Source organism: Strongyloides ratti (genome assembly GCF_001040885.1).
Source record: "Strongyloides ratti genome assembly S_ratti_ED321, chromosome : 2".
NCBI classification, from domain to species: Eukaryota; Metazoa; Nematoda; class Chromadorea; order Rhabditida; family Strongyloididae; genus Strongyloides; species Strongyloides ratti.
This window is the reverse complement of record NC_037308.1, coordinates 11,128,383-11,145,616: the sequence shown is the minus strand read 5'-3', so window position 1 is coordinate 11,145,616 and position 17,234 is coordinate 11,128,383. Positions and strand designations below refer to the sequence as shown.

Sequence of the window (17,234 nt, the reverse complement as noted above, 5' to 3'; positions counted from 1 at the left end):
GGTTTATAAACAAAATATTTTATATTAAAAATGTTGATCACATTAAAGATACCAATTGTTTTTATTTAATTATTTGAAACAACATGATTGAGTATTGGCATTAAGTATCATAGTAATAAATATTATGCATTTAAACAATTGATAAAATAAATTAAAAAATAATTAATATAGTATCTTTAGTTGATTTGAAAACATTAGAGTAATTTTTATAATATAATACTTTGTGTAATATAATCACTAAACTATCTCACATTTTTTTTCCTCAAAACTAATAACAATTTTAATATTTTATTTGTAAAATAATATTAAATATATCAAAAATTGTTACTTTAAAAAGATTTATTATCAAAACAGTAGTATTTATTTTAAAAATTAAATTGGTTAGATACCTGAAATAAAAGAATAAATAATTAAAAGAAGAGTTAAGATACAATAAAAGTTTAATAAAAAGTTAGTCATGCTATTATTTTTCTTTAAATACTTATAAAGATTCAGTATATTATAAGCTTTGCTTATTTATAATATCCTGTTCAGATAATATATTTTCAGATATTAGATTTATCATATCTATATTTAGATTTATCTTAAGATTTAAAATAAAATTTTTTAAATCAGTAAATAGCAAAATAAGAAAGGATAATTTTATAAAATTTAATTTTTAATAGTTAAAAAAATATTTTGAATAAAAATGAATTTTTATTATTTAATACAATATGTAAAAAGTTTTTTTTATTCTAAAATATTTAGCACATTCCAATTCCTTGGCAAATTTTTTGTGGTGGTTCGTTTTGTTCAAGACCTCCAACAACTGTTTGTAATTCACTGTCAACAAGTTGTTTACAAACGTTATCAAGAAGTGGACTGTTGTGAGTTAATCTATCACAGATGGCATTAGCTTTCTATATTAAATTAATATTAATTATTTGAAAAATATATAATCAAATTACCTTTTCCATATCTGGTTCATCACTTTCTAATTCTTTTTCAAGATCCTTACAGAAATCTAAGCAAAGTTGGCAAATCAAATTAGCATTGATTGTAGCAATAAGGAAGAAAATAGTAAATAAGGTAAGAAATTTCATCTTGTATTGAGTATTTGATCACATAATAATTTTAAAAGCTTAAATATATAATTAAACAGGATAATTTTTTATTGATAAGAAAATGATATCATGATAATGGAGTAATATCAAAGAAAACTAATAAATTTTGAAAAGCATTTAAAAAGTTATCAATATATTATATAAAGTATATTATGGGTAACATAACATGTTAAACGGATATGAAAAAATGAATTATGTGATAAGTGTATCCGGGTAAAATAATTTAACTGCTACTTTAAAACTTTTTTTCATTATAAAACTTTGATAATAAAAGTAAAAATGAATAATATATTTAACTTAAAACATTTTTACATGTTTCCAACATTTTTATTGTTTTTGGTTTTTGGCATACACCATTCCATTCTTTTGTTCTTGTGATAATATTTTTCTTCTTCTTTTTTGTTACTGAATAAATAAAAGTATTTTGGCTCATTGCTTTTGGTTCTTCAGAAAGATTTATACAACCATTATAATTAATTTTTTCAAATGGTACTTTTAAAACAACTTTAGAATCTATAATACCATAGAATTTTGATAATCCATATAATGAAATTTTTCCTGAAAGTGTTAAATGATAAAGTGAATGAAGAACATCATCATAACTAAATATTTTTCCTTGTAAAGCTAATGATGCATATAATTTAATGTTATAACCAGAAAGTAAAAGTTGATTTCCTTGATAAAATCTTAACAAAGCATTTTTATTGTATAATTTTTCTTTTTCCAAACTTTGATCAACAAATTTTAAATCTCCATTAGTATTCATGTCAAACAATGTAATTTCTTTAGAACGTTTATTCATTTTAAAAGTAAGTTTTGTTGAATCATATATTAATGATCCATTATTTTCAAAAATTTCTTTGTTTTCAAAATTAATTTTAACACCAGGCCATTGACTTAATTGTGTTGTGTCAACTGAACTTTTTCCACTAACACATTGTTTACCATAATTTTCTTTAAAAACTTTAAAGCTTCTCATCTTTTGCCACAACTCATCTACCTCTTCATCATTTAAACGACTATTTTTAAGAGCTGAATAAAAATAACTCCATAATTCATTATCTAATGGAAATATTGTTTCACTTCTTAATAATAATGATGCAATATTTTGATTATTTTTAGCTTTTTCTAATAAAATATCAACAGCTAATGTTTTAGATATTATACTTTGTTTTTGTGGACAAGTATTACGGAAGGTATTTATTAATTTTGTCATTATACTATTATCCCAATTATTATCATCAATTTCTGTTAATATTCTTAAAGCAGCAATCACTATTTCATCAGAACTTGAAGAATCACAAATATATTTTTTAGCATATGTTATAACTGAACCAGTATTTGATAATGATTTTAAAATTTTTAATGAATCATAAACATTTACCTTTTCAATGATTTCTTTAATAAATTCATTTACATTTGGATCTTTATCTTTAGCACAAGCATTTTTTTTACTTAATGTTAATTCACATTGTCTTCTTAAAATTAATCCATATGATTTGTATAAAATTTTTTTTAATCCTTCGTCATTTGTTTCATCTAACCATGATTTCATTAATGATATTACTTTATCACTAATTCTTGAAGTATAAGCAATACTTTCAGCAAATCTTATAACTAAATCTTTTGATTCAGTAGTTAATACTTCTTTAAGTATTTTAAAAGCGTTATCATCACCAATTGCTGCAATTGAATCAACAATTTCATTTAAAATATTTTTATTTTCTGGATTAAATAATGCTTCTTTTAATTCATTATAACTTGAAATTACTCCAGAAGCAACTATCTGACCAAAAAGATCAGAAAAAGTTTTTTCTTCAAGTTCCTCACGATAAGCTTCCACATATTGATTATAGGTAAGTGATTCTGTATTAGTATGAGCTAAAACAAATTTTGATTTAATTTCTTTCCAATTTGTTCCAATTAAAGTAGCTCCAAATATATCTTTAGCACATTGGCCTACAGTTGTGTTGGCTGGGCAAAGTCTATCCATATATTTTTTATCACGTTTTTCCATTTCAATTTGACTAACTGATTCAACTTTAAAACTCCAATCATTATAAAATTTTGATTTAAGATTAAAATTTTCTCTTGTCCTACAAACAACAATATCTCCATCATATTTTTTATTTTGATGATATGTAACTTCTTGATTATAATTTGTCAAGAAACCATCAACAATAGTAGAATTTCTTTCACCAGCAATATTACAATTCTTAATTTTTCTAACAAATTTTTTATCTTCAGGTCTATACCATTCAAATCTACAATTTCCTTGTGGTGTAACAACATTTTGAATATCACCTTCACCATGTTGTGATGGATTAGATAATGTTGCAGCAATACCATGAAGATAATTCCAATATAATTTATCATTATCATTATTAAATTTAACATAATATCCAATAAGATTTTGATATCCTTGTACAACATCAAGATATATTTCAGGAATATCCTCAACTTTACAATCACCAAAATGACATTTATATGGTTTTAATCTTAATAATATATTTCCACCCATATCATGATGAAGTACATCAAATAAAAACATTGCCTCCATTTTTCCTCCTTTAATACCTTTTTTAATACCTGATTTTTCTTCATAAACAAAAGTTTCACCTTTAAACAAATATTTATAAAAGATTAATCTTGTCTTTTTTGGTAAATCATTAGGATCAAAATCATCAAAGTTTAAATTTATTTCTTTTGGTTTTTCAGCACTTCCTTCCTCAACATTTTCCATAAAACATTGTCTTAACTCTAAAAAAAAAAAATTATTATTGCGGTTAAAAAAAAAAATTATTAATTACCTATAAAAAATAATAGAAGAAAAAATATATAGCTTTTCATGATCATTTTAAAATTTTAATGAATAATAAAAAATTTTCTTCTTCCACATCATACATAATTTGATAATAACCTATTTTCTTATCTCTAAGTCCATGTACACATATTATAATGCATAAAATTATTTATTTTTAGTTTCCAATATCAGATAGTCTTTTTATAATCATATATTAGTTATATTGACATCTTAAACAAATACAAGTAAAATTAATTTCGGTATTATTTAGTAAATATTATAAATACAATATTATTATTATATAGAGACGGCATAAAATAAAAGAAAAATGATGATGTTAAATGTATTTGATCAGGATTATTTGATTTTACTTTAAATAAAGGTAATATTATTTAATAAAAGTATAATTGAGATTTTGATTTAATTTATTAATATATATTATACATATTTTATTAATGTTTATTAAATATTATATTATTATTTTTGTTAAATTAAGTATAACTTTTGGAATACTTCATCAGGTATAATAAAGAAAAAAAAAAACAATTATTTATAAAAAAAAAAAAAATTTTTTTAGCCAAAAGAAGTAACATGTACTTCTTTATATATTTTTGGAGATGGTTTATCTGATGATGGTGCTGAAGATGATATTTTTTCTTATGGTTTTCAAAGAAATTCTAATGGTCCAATATGGTGTGAATATTTAAGAATTAAATTAAATTGTAAATACTATGTTAATTATGCATTTAGTGGAGCAAAAAGTGGAATGGATAATTTTTATTTTAAAAATTGGTCAGGTATACATTGGCAAATTGGAAAATTTAGAGATGATAGACATAAATTAGATAAAGGTTCTGTTATTATATTACAAACTGGAGGAATTATAGATCTTCTTAGTGGTGAAGTAGAACATTCTGAGATAATAAAAAATTTAAAAAAATCACTTGAGGAGTTAACAAATTATTTAAGAGAAGGAAAAATAATAATAATGAATTTATTTGATTTATCATTAGCTCCAGGATTAATAACAAATGGTGGAGAAAAAGAAGTTAATGAAGATTTGACAGTATCTATTGCATCATTAAATCAAAAAATACGAACATTAGCAATGAAAACTACTCTTAATAGTAAAATTAATCAACATATCGATATAAGAATTTTTGATTTAAATTCAAGTAGTTTTAAATTTATTTCTAATTTAAATACAACAAAACCTTTTAATTATCAAAGTTTAGTTACAACACCTTTAAGTGCACATGAATATGCTTATTATGATAGCTGGCATCCTACAACAATTGTACATTCAGGAATTGCTTCTGATTTAATTGAATTTTTGGAAGATCATTAAAATTAAATTAATATAATTTTTTTTAGTAATACAAAATATTTAAACTTGTTATTTAGTTTAGAAATAATAAAATAGATAAAAAAAAAACTAGATAATGTAAAAAAAAATGTTATAACATTTTTTAAATTCCGAAAAATTATTTCAATTGAATACACCAACAATAAAAGTAATGATAATTTTAAATAAATCAAAAAATTAAGGAAAAACAAATCAAAACGTTAACTTAAAAGTTTATCATTACATTATTTTCATTGTTAGGGAAAATATATAAACTTCATAGAAAAAATTAAATTCAGAATTTTAGATTCTTTATCCAAAATGAAAACATTATTAAGAAGAGTTTTTATATGTATGGATTTTTTTAAAAGTTTTTAGTTGACATTAACATAAAAATTGTATACTAAATTTTATTTGAAATATTGAAAAGTAGAGTACAATAAGTTATTTATAGAAATATTTATACTTCTTTTATATCACATAAAAATAAAGTTTAAAAAAAATTTTTTTTGAAATAAACTTCTGACAAATTTTTCATATGGATTCTATTTTCAGGTCATTTTATATATCTAACAGTTACTGAAATATAAAAAACAATGATAATTTATTAAGCATCTAAAAATACTAAATATCATATCTCGATAACGGTTGAAATTTTGAAAACATTTTCAACATAAACTTTAACTTAAATTTTTTAAGTAAATTCAAAGGATCCTTTTTTTTGCTTTTAGGATTTAAAATTTTTTAAACAAACTTTGTTATCATATTTCTTGTTATACAAATTCTATCAAGATAAGAGCAAGCCCAATCATTTGTTAATAAAAAATGATGTAGAATATTTTTTTTTACATTTTATTATCTATCATTGTTCAAAGAAAGTTAGATTTTTTTAAAAAAAGTATTTTTAACTTTTGCTTTTAATTTTAATTGTTCTTAATTTCTTAAGTTTTAAGATTGTTATATTTATGATTACATTAAAAATTTGTCATTTTTCAGGGCTTTTTAGATGATTATAAATTTATTTAGAAATTAAGGAAAAAGTTTTTTTTTTTAAAAAAAGATTTTAAAAGATAATTTAGTAAATAATAAATGCAAATTTTATGTATCACCAGCGCAGAAATTGCCAGCATCACATGCATTAACTTGATAAATATATGGTTTTGGATTTAAATATGGACTACAATCAGTTGTATACCATAATCCATCTGAATTTAATGTTACACACATACCTTTTTTATTTTCTTCACCATTAGAAAATTTATTATAAGAGTTATCAAAAGCATATCCTGTATCCCATGTCCATTTTCCAAGAGTTTTTAATTGATTAAGACCAATAAAGACAGGTAATGAATAATTTGCAATTTTTATAATAAAGTTTTCTTTTTGTTCATCTCTAATATCTACTAATGTACCATTTGCTAAACTTGCAACTTTTTGAGCCATAGTGTATCCTGTTGGTGTATTTTCAAGGTATAAACATTCAGCAGCTTTATAACATGTATCTGCATTAAAATATTGTAGAAAAACACTTTCACAAAAACAATTAGCATAAGTAAACATTTCAACAAATTGATTAGGTAAATTTTTTACAGTAACAGCGAAACAAGGAGAAGCAATACTTTTTGCTGGTGGATTATAAACACCATCTTTAAATTGTAAAGCAGCAGTTATGATATAATATCCTTTATTTTTAAGATTAGCTGCTGTTCTACATGGTGATTCATCTGATACAGCAAAGACTTGTTCCTCAGAACAATCATAATCAGTTGCTGAAGTATATAACAAAATAACTTTTTTAAAATTATCACCACGACCAGTTGTTTCAATAACTTTTTCTGCAGCTTTCAAAGCTTTTTCTGTATCAAATTCTTCATTTGTATTACTTGAAAATTGAATTTGCATAATATCTCTAACGGCATCATTTGTAGAACTGTATTTATTTAAATCACTAATTATTTTTGCTTCAGCTGCTGCTGTTATAATTGATAAACGAGATATTTGACTTTTTGCCCCTTGTCCAATTTTTAATGCACTTAAAATTGTAATTAAACTACCTTTTTCACCATTAAATCCTAACTCATCAACACCTTTTGATGTATCAAAAACAACTACAATATCAAGGTAGGCGTTACCATTTGTAATAGAGGTACAATTTCTTGTGCCAATAGTATTAAAAGATTTAGTCTTTAAATAAGTATCTTCTGAATCTTCAAATGACAATACTAACTTCTGACTAACAAAAATTATAAAAATAAGAAGTAAATTTGTAACAATTTTCATGGTAAATGAAATATAAATTATAAGCAAACAAATGCATATTTATATGCAATCATTAGATGATTACATCTTATAAATATAAGCATACTTAATCAAAAAACTTTTTATCATAATCTTCATAAAGATATACATTTTATTTGTTCATTTTGAATTATGAATAATTAATCACTATTTTTAAAGATAATTCTAAAATTCTTTTTAATAATTTTAGTTTTAAAATAATAAAACAATTTTTCTTTATCAACATTTTAATGTTGTAAATATTTTTTAAAATTAACTAGCAAAATTATTTTCAATTAACCAATTACAAATTGAAGTTGCAACTTCTTTACTAGCAGTTTTTGAGATATTTATTTCACCATGTGTTAGATTTTCAAAAATTTCTATTGAATGAAAATTTTTAATGATGTCATTATCATTACTATTTTTATCTTTACTATTTTTAAGTTTCTCATGATATAATACACCTTGATCTTTTAAGACATCGTAATTAGCTATTATTGTAAAACTTTTTGGTAAAAATTTTAAAATATTTTCATTAGCTAAAATTGGGGAAATATCTATATTTGAGAGGATTTCTTTAAATTCATTATTGACTCCAAAATTACCAGTTAACATATCTGATTCAAGAATCATTTTTACATTTTCATTATTAGCATTTTTTCCCAAATAAATTAATATAAATTCTGCCATTAATTTTGGAGAAAGAACAGAAAATAATGGATATTTATTATAATTTCTAAATGATTCACTATTAAAATCCCATGATCCTAAATAAGGATATATTAAAACATGGCCTTTGATAAAATTTCTATACTCCATTTCTTTGGCTGCTCTTTGTGTAATAACAGCTGTCATATTTCCACCAGCCGAATCACCAATTATTATGACATTATTTGTTGGAATGTTTTTAAAAATTTCATTTTTTTAGAAGCAATTTCTTTAACTACTTTCCAACATTCCTCAATTGCATATGGAAATTTTTGTTTTGGTGATAATGTATAATCTATTGAAATGCAGTAACAATAAAGTTTTTCAATTATTTTTTCAATAAAATAATCATACTTTTGAGCGTTAAATGTACACCAACCTCCTCCATGAATATAAATAATTAAACAATTATTTTTTATAGTATTTGGTTGATATAATCTACAATGAACATTATCAACATTGATATTACTTATCAAACAATTATTTGTTTTTTTTTCTTTTTTAGAATTGCCTAAAGTTGTGGCAATTTGCCTTATTATCATAGCTCTTTCTGGATTGTATAAACTTAAAAAATCGGGCTTAAAAATAATTTTTTTAAAATTATTTTTTAAAAAATACATACCAAAGTTAAGGAAAAAAATTTTATCAGTATGTCTGTTAATTTTCGGAAAAAAACCATGTTGCTAATTTAATTTTAGTAAATAAGTGCATTTAATATAAATATTCTATAATATAAAAATTTTATTTACTTATTTTTTAAAATATAAATATTTTATAAAATATCAATATAAAGTTATGTGTTTCTAAAATAATAATAAAAAATGAACAAAATTAGTATTAAGTGAAAATTTTTATATGCTTATTTTAAAACTTTGATAAGAAAATAGCCAGAAATGAATAAGCAATAAATTGTGTTTATGTTCTTTCTTCTCCTCTTAGCAACACACCTTTAAAATTTTATATTCTAAGAATAACTTTTATACATTCTTACTTACCAGCAAACACTATTATTAAAAATTTTTTATATTTTAATATGGTAAACATAAATGTTGATGTAGTATTTTTTTTTTAAAGAATAGATAAAATTAAAGTTTCACATTTTTTATTTGACAATTTAAATTATATTTATAATAATAAAAAAACAACTATTATCATCAAATTTTTATTTTAGAATATAAATAAATGAGTTACAATTAAATTAGTATAAAACTGAGAGTTTATATATAAGATAAAATACAATATAATAATACCAATTATTTTTTTTCTTCACTTATAGGTTTATTTTGAAATTGGCAATGTGCAAACATCTCAGTAGTAGCTTCAGAAACATAAACCATTGTTTCTCTAATACCCTTCAACTCCTTCATTAGCTTCATTTTTATTTCTTTAGTAAAACCATTATCTCTAGATCTTTTTTTAATATCATAATTTTCTTTTACTTTATCAGAAGTACTTGTTGGAGAATGATTAGCAGTAAGGGATTTGTTTGCTGAGTTAACATGACAATCTTCAGATTTAGCATGAGTTGTCAAACGATCATATTGTTGTAATTTCTTAGCTGCTTTTTTAGAAACATCTTCTATATTCTTCAAAGGATTTCTTAGCGTAACATCAACTTCATCAGCTTTCTTTTGACAATAATTAATAATATTATCAACAAGACGAATAACTTGATGTAACAAAAGATAACTATGATCGTAATTAATTCTCAAATTTTCTTTCCCGTACTCAGTTCTACTATCTTCACTAACATCACAAAGTGAACCACTATTACTTGCGTTAGCACTATCAATAGAACATTGATTTTCATAAAGTTCTTTGTAATAATCTCTTTCTTTCTCCAGTTCTTCACACTTTTTCTTTAACTCTTGATTTGGATTATCTTTTAATGTTATTAAAATACTATCAGAAAGTGACAAATCTTTCAAGTAATCAAAATGAGCATTATCAGTTTTACAAGTATCGGTATCACCTCTTTGAACCTCAACATCTTGACTTAGAAGAATTGATGCTTCGTGAAGACTATTACTTATCTCATATTTAGCTGCATCGACACATGAAACCAAATCTCCAATAATTTCTGAATCCTCATCTTTTAATACATCTTTGATTACCAAAGCAACACTTTTGAGACGTTGAAACATACCAGAACAAAGTTCATTCATCGCATTAATCTTTGCCGTTACACATTTTTTTTTAATAAGCAAATCTTTTGTATTAGAAGAAAAAGTTGATGATAAACAATTATCAGAAGTATTATTACCACTTTTAGAAGTATCATAGTGGCAATGAGAAGAAATAGTTTGTGAAGTAGATATCAAAGTTCCACGACTATGAAAAAGACCACTCTTCAATGATTCATTTTCTGCTTTTAAATATTCATTTTCTTCTACCAATTTTTGTATATATTCAGCTAAAGAAGCATCTAGTATTGATATATTTTTTGAAAGTTTTTCCTTCTCATGAAGAATAGTAGAAATTTGACGATCCATGACAATCAAATAGAAAGAGAATTTTTAGAAAATTTGTTTTTATGAATAAATATCTATAATTAAAAGATAGGTTTAAATTAACTATATTACTATATATATTAATTATAACGTTAAAAAAAGAATATTTTGAAGAATAAATATTTAAAAAAAAAAAAATAAGGTGTTTATTTTTAAAAAAGTTATATATTACCGCTTTTGTATTGTTATCTTAAAAAGACTTTGGTAAATGATGACTCTTACAACGAAAATCTGTAAATATAAGTAATGATGACAATTGCTAAGAGTGTTTATCCCTGAGTTAAAAACAAATTTTTTAATATCAAAGTATTATATTTTATTTAATTGTTTATTATTATTTTTTTATAGATTTATAACGATATTTCAGTAATGAATACAAATCAAGTCAGGAAAACAAGACGTGCTCGTAGTCGTGATCGTAGTCCTACAATTTTGGCAGAACTTCTTCGTAAATCTCAACTTGTAAATGACAATAAGAAAGATGAAAGAATTATAAAGGAGTTACCAGCTGCTGAAATATCAAGTGCTGCTAAAAAGGTTGCTGCTAGAGCTAATGATCCAGAAATAACTGCAGAAGAACTTGAAAAGATGGCTGCTGATGTTGGAGATGGTAGACTATTAAAGATGGATAAGGACTATACCCAAGAAGTTGAAAGTCTTATTTCAACATGTGAAAGACAGTTGGCTTCCGGTGTTGATCTTGTTACTGTTCTTGAAAATACAAGTAGACTAGAAAAATTAACAAGATTAGGAATGGATATGAAAAGTAATAAAAATATTTTGATGTATATTGCTAAAACTTGTATTAATAGAAAAGAATGGGCTATATTGGCAGATCAAGTAACTGTACTTTCTAAAAAAAGAAGTATTATTAAGTTTGCTGTTTCCAAAATGGTTTGTTTTATATATTTATTTAGTATATTCAAATTTTTTTTTATAGATTAGTGCCTGTTGTGAACAAATTGACAATATTGAGAATGAAAAAGAACGTGATCAATTTATTGAAAGTCTTCGCAATGTAACAGCTGGAAAAATTTATGTTGAAATTGAACGTGCTCGTTTGTCACGTCGTGTTGCCATGAAATTAGAACGTGAAGGAAAAATAAATGAAGCATGGGACATTATGATGGAACTTCAAGTAGAAACATTTGGTTCTATGCCAATGGATGAAAAAGTTAACTACCTTCTTGAACAAATGAGATTGTCAATTGTTCGTGGAGAATGGATTCGTGCTCTTGTCATTTCCCGTAAAATAAATAGAAGGTATTTTGATAAAGATCCTACAGAAATTGTCCAAAGTCTTAAACTTATTTTTTACAATTACATGATTCAAATATCATTACACGATGAAGAGTATCTCGAAGTTTGTAGACATTATCTTGCCATTTTTGATACGGCAATTGTACAGTCTGACCCAGTTGAATATGAACATGCACTAAAATGTGCTGCACTTTATGTTCTTCTTTCTCAACATAATAATGAACAATGGGATCTTCTTCATAGAATATCTGAATACAAAAAATTTAAAGATGTTCCAGTTTTTGTTGAGTTAGTAAAATTATTTACAAAAGAAGAAATAATTGACTACAACAATACAATTCTTCCACACTTCAAGGAAGTTTTAGTCAACGGAACTCCTGAATGTGTCTCAACAAATGTATTCCAAAAAATTAATGGAGAAGAAAAGAGATGGAATGAATTTAAAACTCGTGTTGGTGAGCATAATCTTCGAATGGTATCAAAATACTATTCAAAAATAACATTTGACAGATTGGCTGTTCTCATGGATTGTAGTGTAGAGGAAATGGAAACATTCCTTTGTAATTTAATTGTAAATGGCATCATTCCTCATGCTAAGATTGATCGTCCCAGAAGGATTATCAATCTTGAAGAACCAAAAAATCATTTAAATGTACTAGATGCATGGGCAAGTGATGTTAGCAAATTAACTGGGCTATTGAATAATATTTCACATCTCATTTTAAAAGAAGAGATGATTCACAAGTTATAAGGCACATGATTATTTAATATTTCTACCTATCCAATATTTAATACTCTTTGTAGTTGAATTAAATTATTTTATTTCTAATACTATATGTTATTAACTCTTTCCTTTTTTTATGATTATTCCTTTTTTATATCCTGAGTAAATATGTTTGTCATAAAAAATGATTATCAGTTATTTCTAAAGAAATTTTGAATTTTTTCAAAAAGTTTTTTTTTATAATAGCATAAATGTTACATGATATTTGAACCTTTATGAAAAGTATTTTAAAGATTATCAGATAATTGGAGCAAGCATATTTAATTACTATAATATTTAAAAAAAATTTTTCTTAATTATATTTTTAAAGTAAACATTGTTATCAAATATGATCTTTAAGATTTTTTTTATTGTTAATTTTTAATATCATGACAGAAAGAGTAAACATCCTATTTCAAATTATTTAGATTTGTTATGTTACAATTCTTTAAAGTTGAATTTTTCTGAATCTTATAAACTACAATAACAATATATTTTTTTTTATCAGTATTCATAATGTTTTCCATAGGAATGATTCATAGTTATGAAAGAAACGGTAATTAAAAGTATTATATTACTGTAAAAAAATTATTTTAAATTAATCAGATGATTTTATTAAAAATTGTATTGCTGTTGACACATTTATTTTTATAAATAAAAGATAAATAGTTATATTATTTTTTCTTTATTATTTATATAGTTAATCAAAAATATATTTAATTTATCAAACATAAAATCATATAACTATAAAACCAATTATTATATTTGATTATATGATATTGCATGATTTAAGAAATAATCATTTTATAATTTCTTACTATGACATAATTTATCATGCTAACTATATCATATAGTGATAGCATAAGCTTATTATTCTGTTTAATTAGTTTGAATCATAAATATTGCTCTTAAACTAACATTTATAATGTTAATTATATTACATTTTAGTATGTTATCAATTATTATATCCTTTAATATTATCTTTAAAACTATATGTTATAGTTAGATAAGAACCAAAGAAATATTATATAAACTATATTATAATTTAGTTATTATCAAAAAAATTTAATTGTTTTATTTATAAACAAAATGAAATCTTTTTTATTTTTTATTGGTTTGTCAATTGTAACAATATCTCAAGGATTAGTACTTCCAAAAACTTATGCTGATAGAAAAGTTTGCCCTTTTCCAAATGGAACTGAATCTTCAATTCATGTTTTTAATTGTGATAATGGAAGTAAGTTAAATTTATTGTTTTTATTTTCTATGTAATTTTTATTAAAGATATGCCTATGACTGTAAAAAAAGCTCAAATTACTGATGATAAAGGAAATGCTATTTATCCAATTGATCCACGTAAAGATATTATTATTGCTTTAACTGCTATCAACAATGGTCTTGTATATAATGATAATCGTGTTCGAGTAAAAATTTCCGAATTTACAACAAACTGGCTTACAGGAAAATGTGATTGGATTGAGATTCCAACATTTGGTCTTTTAAATGATATTGATGGATGTTCATATGCTCATAATTGTCCTTTAGCAAAAGGAGATCTTACACTTAAACTTCCAATAAATCTTTCAAAATTTAGTGGTATAATAAATGCCATTGCTGGACAAAATCCATATCAAATTGAAATTAGGATGCAAGATTATAATGAAGGTGATACAACTCATGAAGAATTTAGTTGTGTTGTTACACAATTAAGGTTTAGTGAAAAAAATTAAATATAGTAAAATTTAAATATATTGCGCAATTGATATACATATGAAGATATATGTACAAATGTATAAACAGAATCTATATTTAAAAAAAAATATATATATATATATATTATTCAAATTCTCAATTAAGCAATATTTGTATATTCCATTTTTATTATATTTATTAATATTAAAATAAAAATTTTTTTTTTTTAAAAAAGTAATATTTTTGTAAATCTTATTAAACATGATTAGTTAAGTGGAAAAGATTTATTTTCTGCTTTAATAATTTTTTCTCTTTTACATTTTGTTTTTATACTTTCTTCTATTTCATACTCCAAACGTAAATATCTTGGTTGAAGAAATATTACTGAAAATAATGCACCAAATACAGCAAATAAACACCAAAAATCTATAGTTAGTAAATAATTTTGAGTTAGATATTCTTCTACACAATTATTAGAAAATGTATTATTATTTATGGTTAAAGAATTATTTATATCATTAATAGAATTTCTATAAAACCAGGAAGTTGAATGTAAATATTGCATTATAAAAGTAACTAGAAATAATTGAAATTGTCCTGTAATAACAAGAATACCACTACTTGTTGCTTCTGCTACTGGATACGTAGTTTCAACACAAAGTTCAAGCCCAATTGGAAAAACAGGAATTGTAAAATATCCAAGAATAATAACTAAAAGACATATCCAAATATGAGCTGAAGTTGTTTGACCCTGTCCAAAGTATGGTTGACGTATATGAAAATTAATACAAATTGTAAGAATAGCTATAGCAATATATGAGGTATTTATAAAACCTTTAAAATTTTTTGTCTTATCAATATAATGTCCTGCTACTATTGAACCAATAGTTCCTGCAAGTGCTGAAAGAACAACTAAATATGAAGCAATTGAAGAGTAACCAATCTCAGCAAGCATCTGTTCAGCAAATACTGGAAATGACCATTGTGTAGCAAATGCAACACCAAATGTTATTAATTGTACATAAAACATTGGATTATGAAAAAGCATTTTAAAACCAATAAAAAAATCTGGAGAATGATCTGTTGCTGAGGAAGGTGATGGTGGTGTTGGTGGTTTATCTGATTTGATAAATAATGAAAGAACTGCTGTAGCAAAAGTTATTATAAATAAAATCATATTTAAAACAAATAATTGTTTTGTATTTTCATCTTCACTTTTATTATTTGTTGAAACAACAAAATTTGGTATTAAAGTACCAATAGCAACACCAATTGGATTTGCGCTAAAACTTAAACTATTAGCAAAAGCTCTTTGATGATCACCAAACCAATATTCTGCCACTTTTGGACTTAAACATAAAAAAAATGGTTGTGCCATTGCAGCTAATGTTTGACCAAGATACATTAATGGTAATCTTGCATTCATTGAAACTATTGGCATTGATGAAACAACTCTTAAAAATGCACCTGTAGCATTAAAAACACAACCTAAAATGCAAGAAAGTTTAATTCCATGTTTATCAGTTATATACATTCCAAGAACTCCTGTTATCATACCAACCATTTGAAATATTTGTGAAGACCAATAACTAATGTCACATGAAGATGGTTTATCAATGTCTTCAAATGATGATTGACAATAAAATGGTACAGTAAGTTTTGATATGTTTGTATAAGAAAGCCATATCTAATCAAATAAAAAATTTATTAATTATATGTTTAAAAAACTTACTGCAGCATTAGATAATGCTAAAAGACATATAACTGTTAAGACATACCAACGATGTGTATAAAAAATAAAAAAATCTTTTGTACTTAATCTCCTAACTTTATGTCCATATAAATCAATTTCTGAAGATAATGCTGATTCTCTAGAGGTATCTCTAGGAGATGGTAAAGTCATAAGTAGTGGATTAGTTGGAATAACATTATTTATAATAGATGTAGTATGAGGCATTCTAAATTTTTTTGAATCCTTATTATACTAAATGAATAAATTTTTATTCTTCCTCCAAAAACAAACAACCTCTTCTTGTAGTATTATTAAAATATATCTTTCTAAAATAGGATAGCATTTTATGCAAACTAAATTTATTAAAGTTTAAATTTATATTCAAAAACATTCTTTGATAAAAAAAAAAAAATAAATTTATATTTTTAAAGGTATTAAAAAAAGAAATAATAATAATAAAGAACATTTATATTTTATTATATATAAATTTGTTTAAAATTTAAAAATAAAAAAATAGTTGCTAGTTGTATGTATTTTTATATCATGTATATGGTGTTTGAGTCAATTGAAGCTTGTTGTAGTAATCAACTCTAATTTTAAATATGTTTCAATTTTTTAACATAAAAGTAGACATATATTTAAGCATATGAAAAATATAAGCCTTCATCACTTTTCAAAGCTTTATTTAATTTTCTATATATTTATATATCTTAATTTAAAAAGTAATGAGTTTAGAACATTATAAGTTATACTTGTTATATCTAATAATATTCAAATTAAATCATATTTTATGAAACATCATCACATATAAAATTATATATCGGAGGCCATTATTAGATTTTTAAAAATTATTTAGAATAATAAAACATTAATATACGAAAAATATGTTATATTAATATTTTTTAAAATTATATTTAAAAAAAAAAACTTTTTTTTTTGAAATATTTTGGTCTAAGAAAATATATAACGGTTTTTTGATTGGAAATAATTTAATGACTAATTAATATATATAAATTAAATTTTATAGAATTAAAAAAA

At 23.3% G+C, this 17,234-nt stretch overlaps 10 protein-coding genes across 10 annotated transcripts; 3 read left to right on the top strand and 7 right to left on the bottom strand.

Moving 5' to 3' along the window:
- Positions 1-743: 743 nt before the first annotated feature.
- SRAE_2000355000 (Saposin-like type B, 2 domain and Saposin B domain and Saposin-like domain-containing protein) lies at positions 744-1,082 on the bottom strand (the record flags this gene model as incomplete). Its single annotated transcript, XM_024654756.1, has 2 exons — positions 744-899; positions 948-1,082. The coding sequence occupies 2 exons, from the start codon at positions 1,080-1,082 to the stop codon at positions 744-746; spliced, it is 291 nt and encodes a 96-aa protein (XP_024508096.1).
- Positions 1,083-1,395: 313 nt separating this feature from the next.
- SRAE_2000354900 (Vitellinogen, superhelical domain and Armadillo-like helical domain-containing protein) lies at positions 1,396-3,953 on the bottom strand (the record flags this gene model as incomplete). The annotated part of the gene is made up of 2 exons (XM_024654755.1): positions 1,396-3,863; positions 3,914-3,953. 2 exons carry the CDS (start codon positions 3,951-3,953, stop codon positions 1,396-1,398), a joined length of 2,508 nt encoding a protein of 835 aa, XP_024508095.1.
- A 408-nt stretch (positions 3,954-4,361) lies between these two features.
- Positions 4,362-5,254, top strand: SRAE_2000354800 (Lipase, GDSL domain and SGNH hydrolase-type esterase domain-containing protein; the record flags this gene model as incomplete). The annotated part of the gene is made up of 2 exons (XM_024654754.1): positions 4,362-4,427; positions 4,484-5,254. 2 exons carry the CDS (start codon positions 4,362-4,364, stop codon positions 5,252-5,254), a joined length of 837 nt encoding a protein of 278 aa, XP_024508094.1.
- Positions 5,255-6,349: 1,095 nt separating this feature from the next.
- SRAE_2000354700 (C-type lectin domain and von Willebrand factor, type A domain and C-type lectin-like domain and C-type lectin fold domain-containing protein) lies at positions 6,350-7,531 on the bottom strand (the record flags this gene model as incomplete). Its single annotated transcript, XM_024654753.1, has 1 exon — positions 6,350-7,531. The coding sequence occupies one exon, from the start codon at positions 7,529-7,531 to the stop codon at positions 6,350-6,352; it is 1,182 nt and encodes a 393-aa protein (XP_024508093.1).
- Positions 7,532-7,801: 270 nt separating this feature from the next.
- Positions 7,802-8,386, bottom strand: SRAE_2000354600 (Alpha/beta hydrolase fold-3 domain-containing protein; the record flags this gene model as incomplete). Its single annotated transcript, XM_024654752.1, has 1 exon — positions 7,802-8,386. One exon carries the CDS (start codon positions 8,384-8,386, stop codon positions 7,802-7,804), a length of 585 nt encoding a protein of 194 aa, XP_024508092.1.
- A 26-nt stretch (positions 8,387-8,412) lies between these two features.
- SRAE_2000354500 (Alpha/beta hydrolase fold-3 domain-containing protein) lies at positions 8,413-8,918 on the bottom strand (the record flags this gene model as incomplete). The annotated part of the gene is made up of 2 exons (XM_024654750.1): positions 8,413-8,817; positions 8,862-8,918. The coding sequence occupies 2 exons, from the start codon at positions 8,916-8,918 to the stop codon at positions 8,413-8,415; spliced, it is 462 nt and encodes a 153-aa protein (XP_024508091.1).
- Positions 8,919-9,492: 574 nt separating this feature from the next.
- Positions 9,493-10,731, bottom strand: SRAE_2000354400 (Hypothetical protein; the record flags this gene model as incomplete). Its single annotated transcript, XM_024654749.1, has 1 exon — positions 9,493-10,731. The coding sequence occupies one exon, from the start codon at positions 10,729-10,731 to the stop codon at positions 9,493-9,495; it is 1,239 nt and encodes a 412-aa protein (XP_024508090.1).
- A 387-nt stretch (positions 10,732-11,118) lies between these two features.
- SRAE_2000354300 (26S proteasome non-ATPase regulatory subunit 12) lies at positions 11,119-12,760 on the top strand (the record flags this gene model as incomplete). The annotated part of the gene is made up of 2 exons (XM_024654748.1): positions 11,119-11,643; positions 11,690-12,760. The coding sequence occupies 2 exons, from the start codon at positions 11,119-11,121 to the stop codon at positions 12,758-12,760; spliced, it is 1,596 nt and encodes a 531-aa protein (XP_024508089.1).
- Positions 12,761-13,861: 1,101 nt separating this feature from the next.
- Positions 13,862-14,502, top strand: SRAE_2000354200 (MD-2-related lipid-recognition domain-containing protein; the record flags this gene model as incomplete). Its single annotated transcript, XM_024654747.1, has 2 exons — positions 13,862-14,009; positions 14,057-14,502. The coding sequence occupies 2 exons, from the start codon at positions 13,862-13,864 to the stop codon at positions 14,500-14,502; spliced, it is 594 nt and encodes a 197-aa protein (XP_024508088.1).
- Positions 14,503-14,729: 227 nt separating this feature from the next.
- SRAE_2000354100 (Major facilitator superfamily and Major facilitator superfamily domain, general substrate transporter-containing protein) lies at positions 14,730-16,421 on the bottom strand (the record flags this gene model as incomplete). Its single annotated transcript, XM_024654746.1, has 2 exons — positions 14,730-16,151; positions 16,197-16,421. 2 exons carry the CDS (start codon positions 16,419-16,421, stop codon positions 14,730-14,732), a joined length of 1,647 nt encoding a protein of 548 aa, XP_024508087.1.
- Between the last annotated feature and the right edge of the window lie 813 nt (positions 16,422-17,234).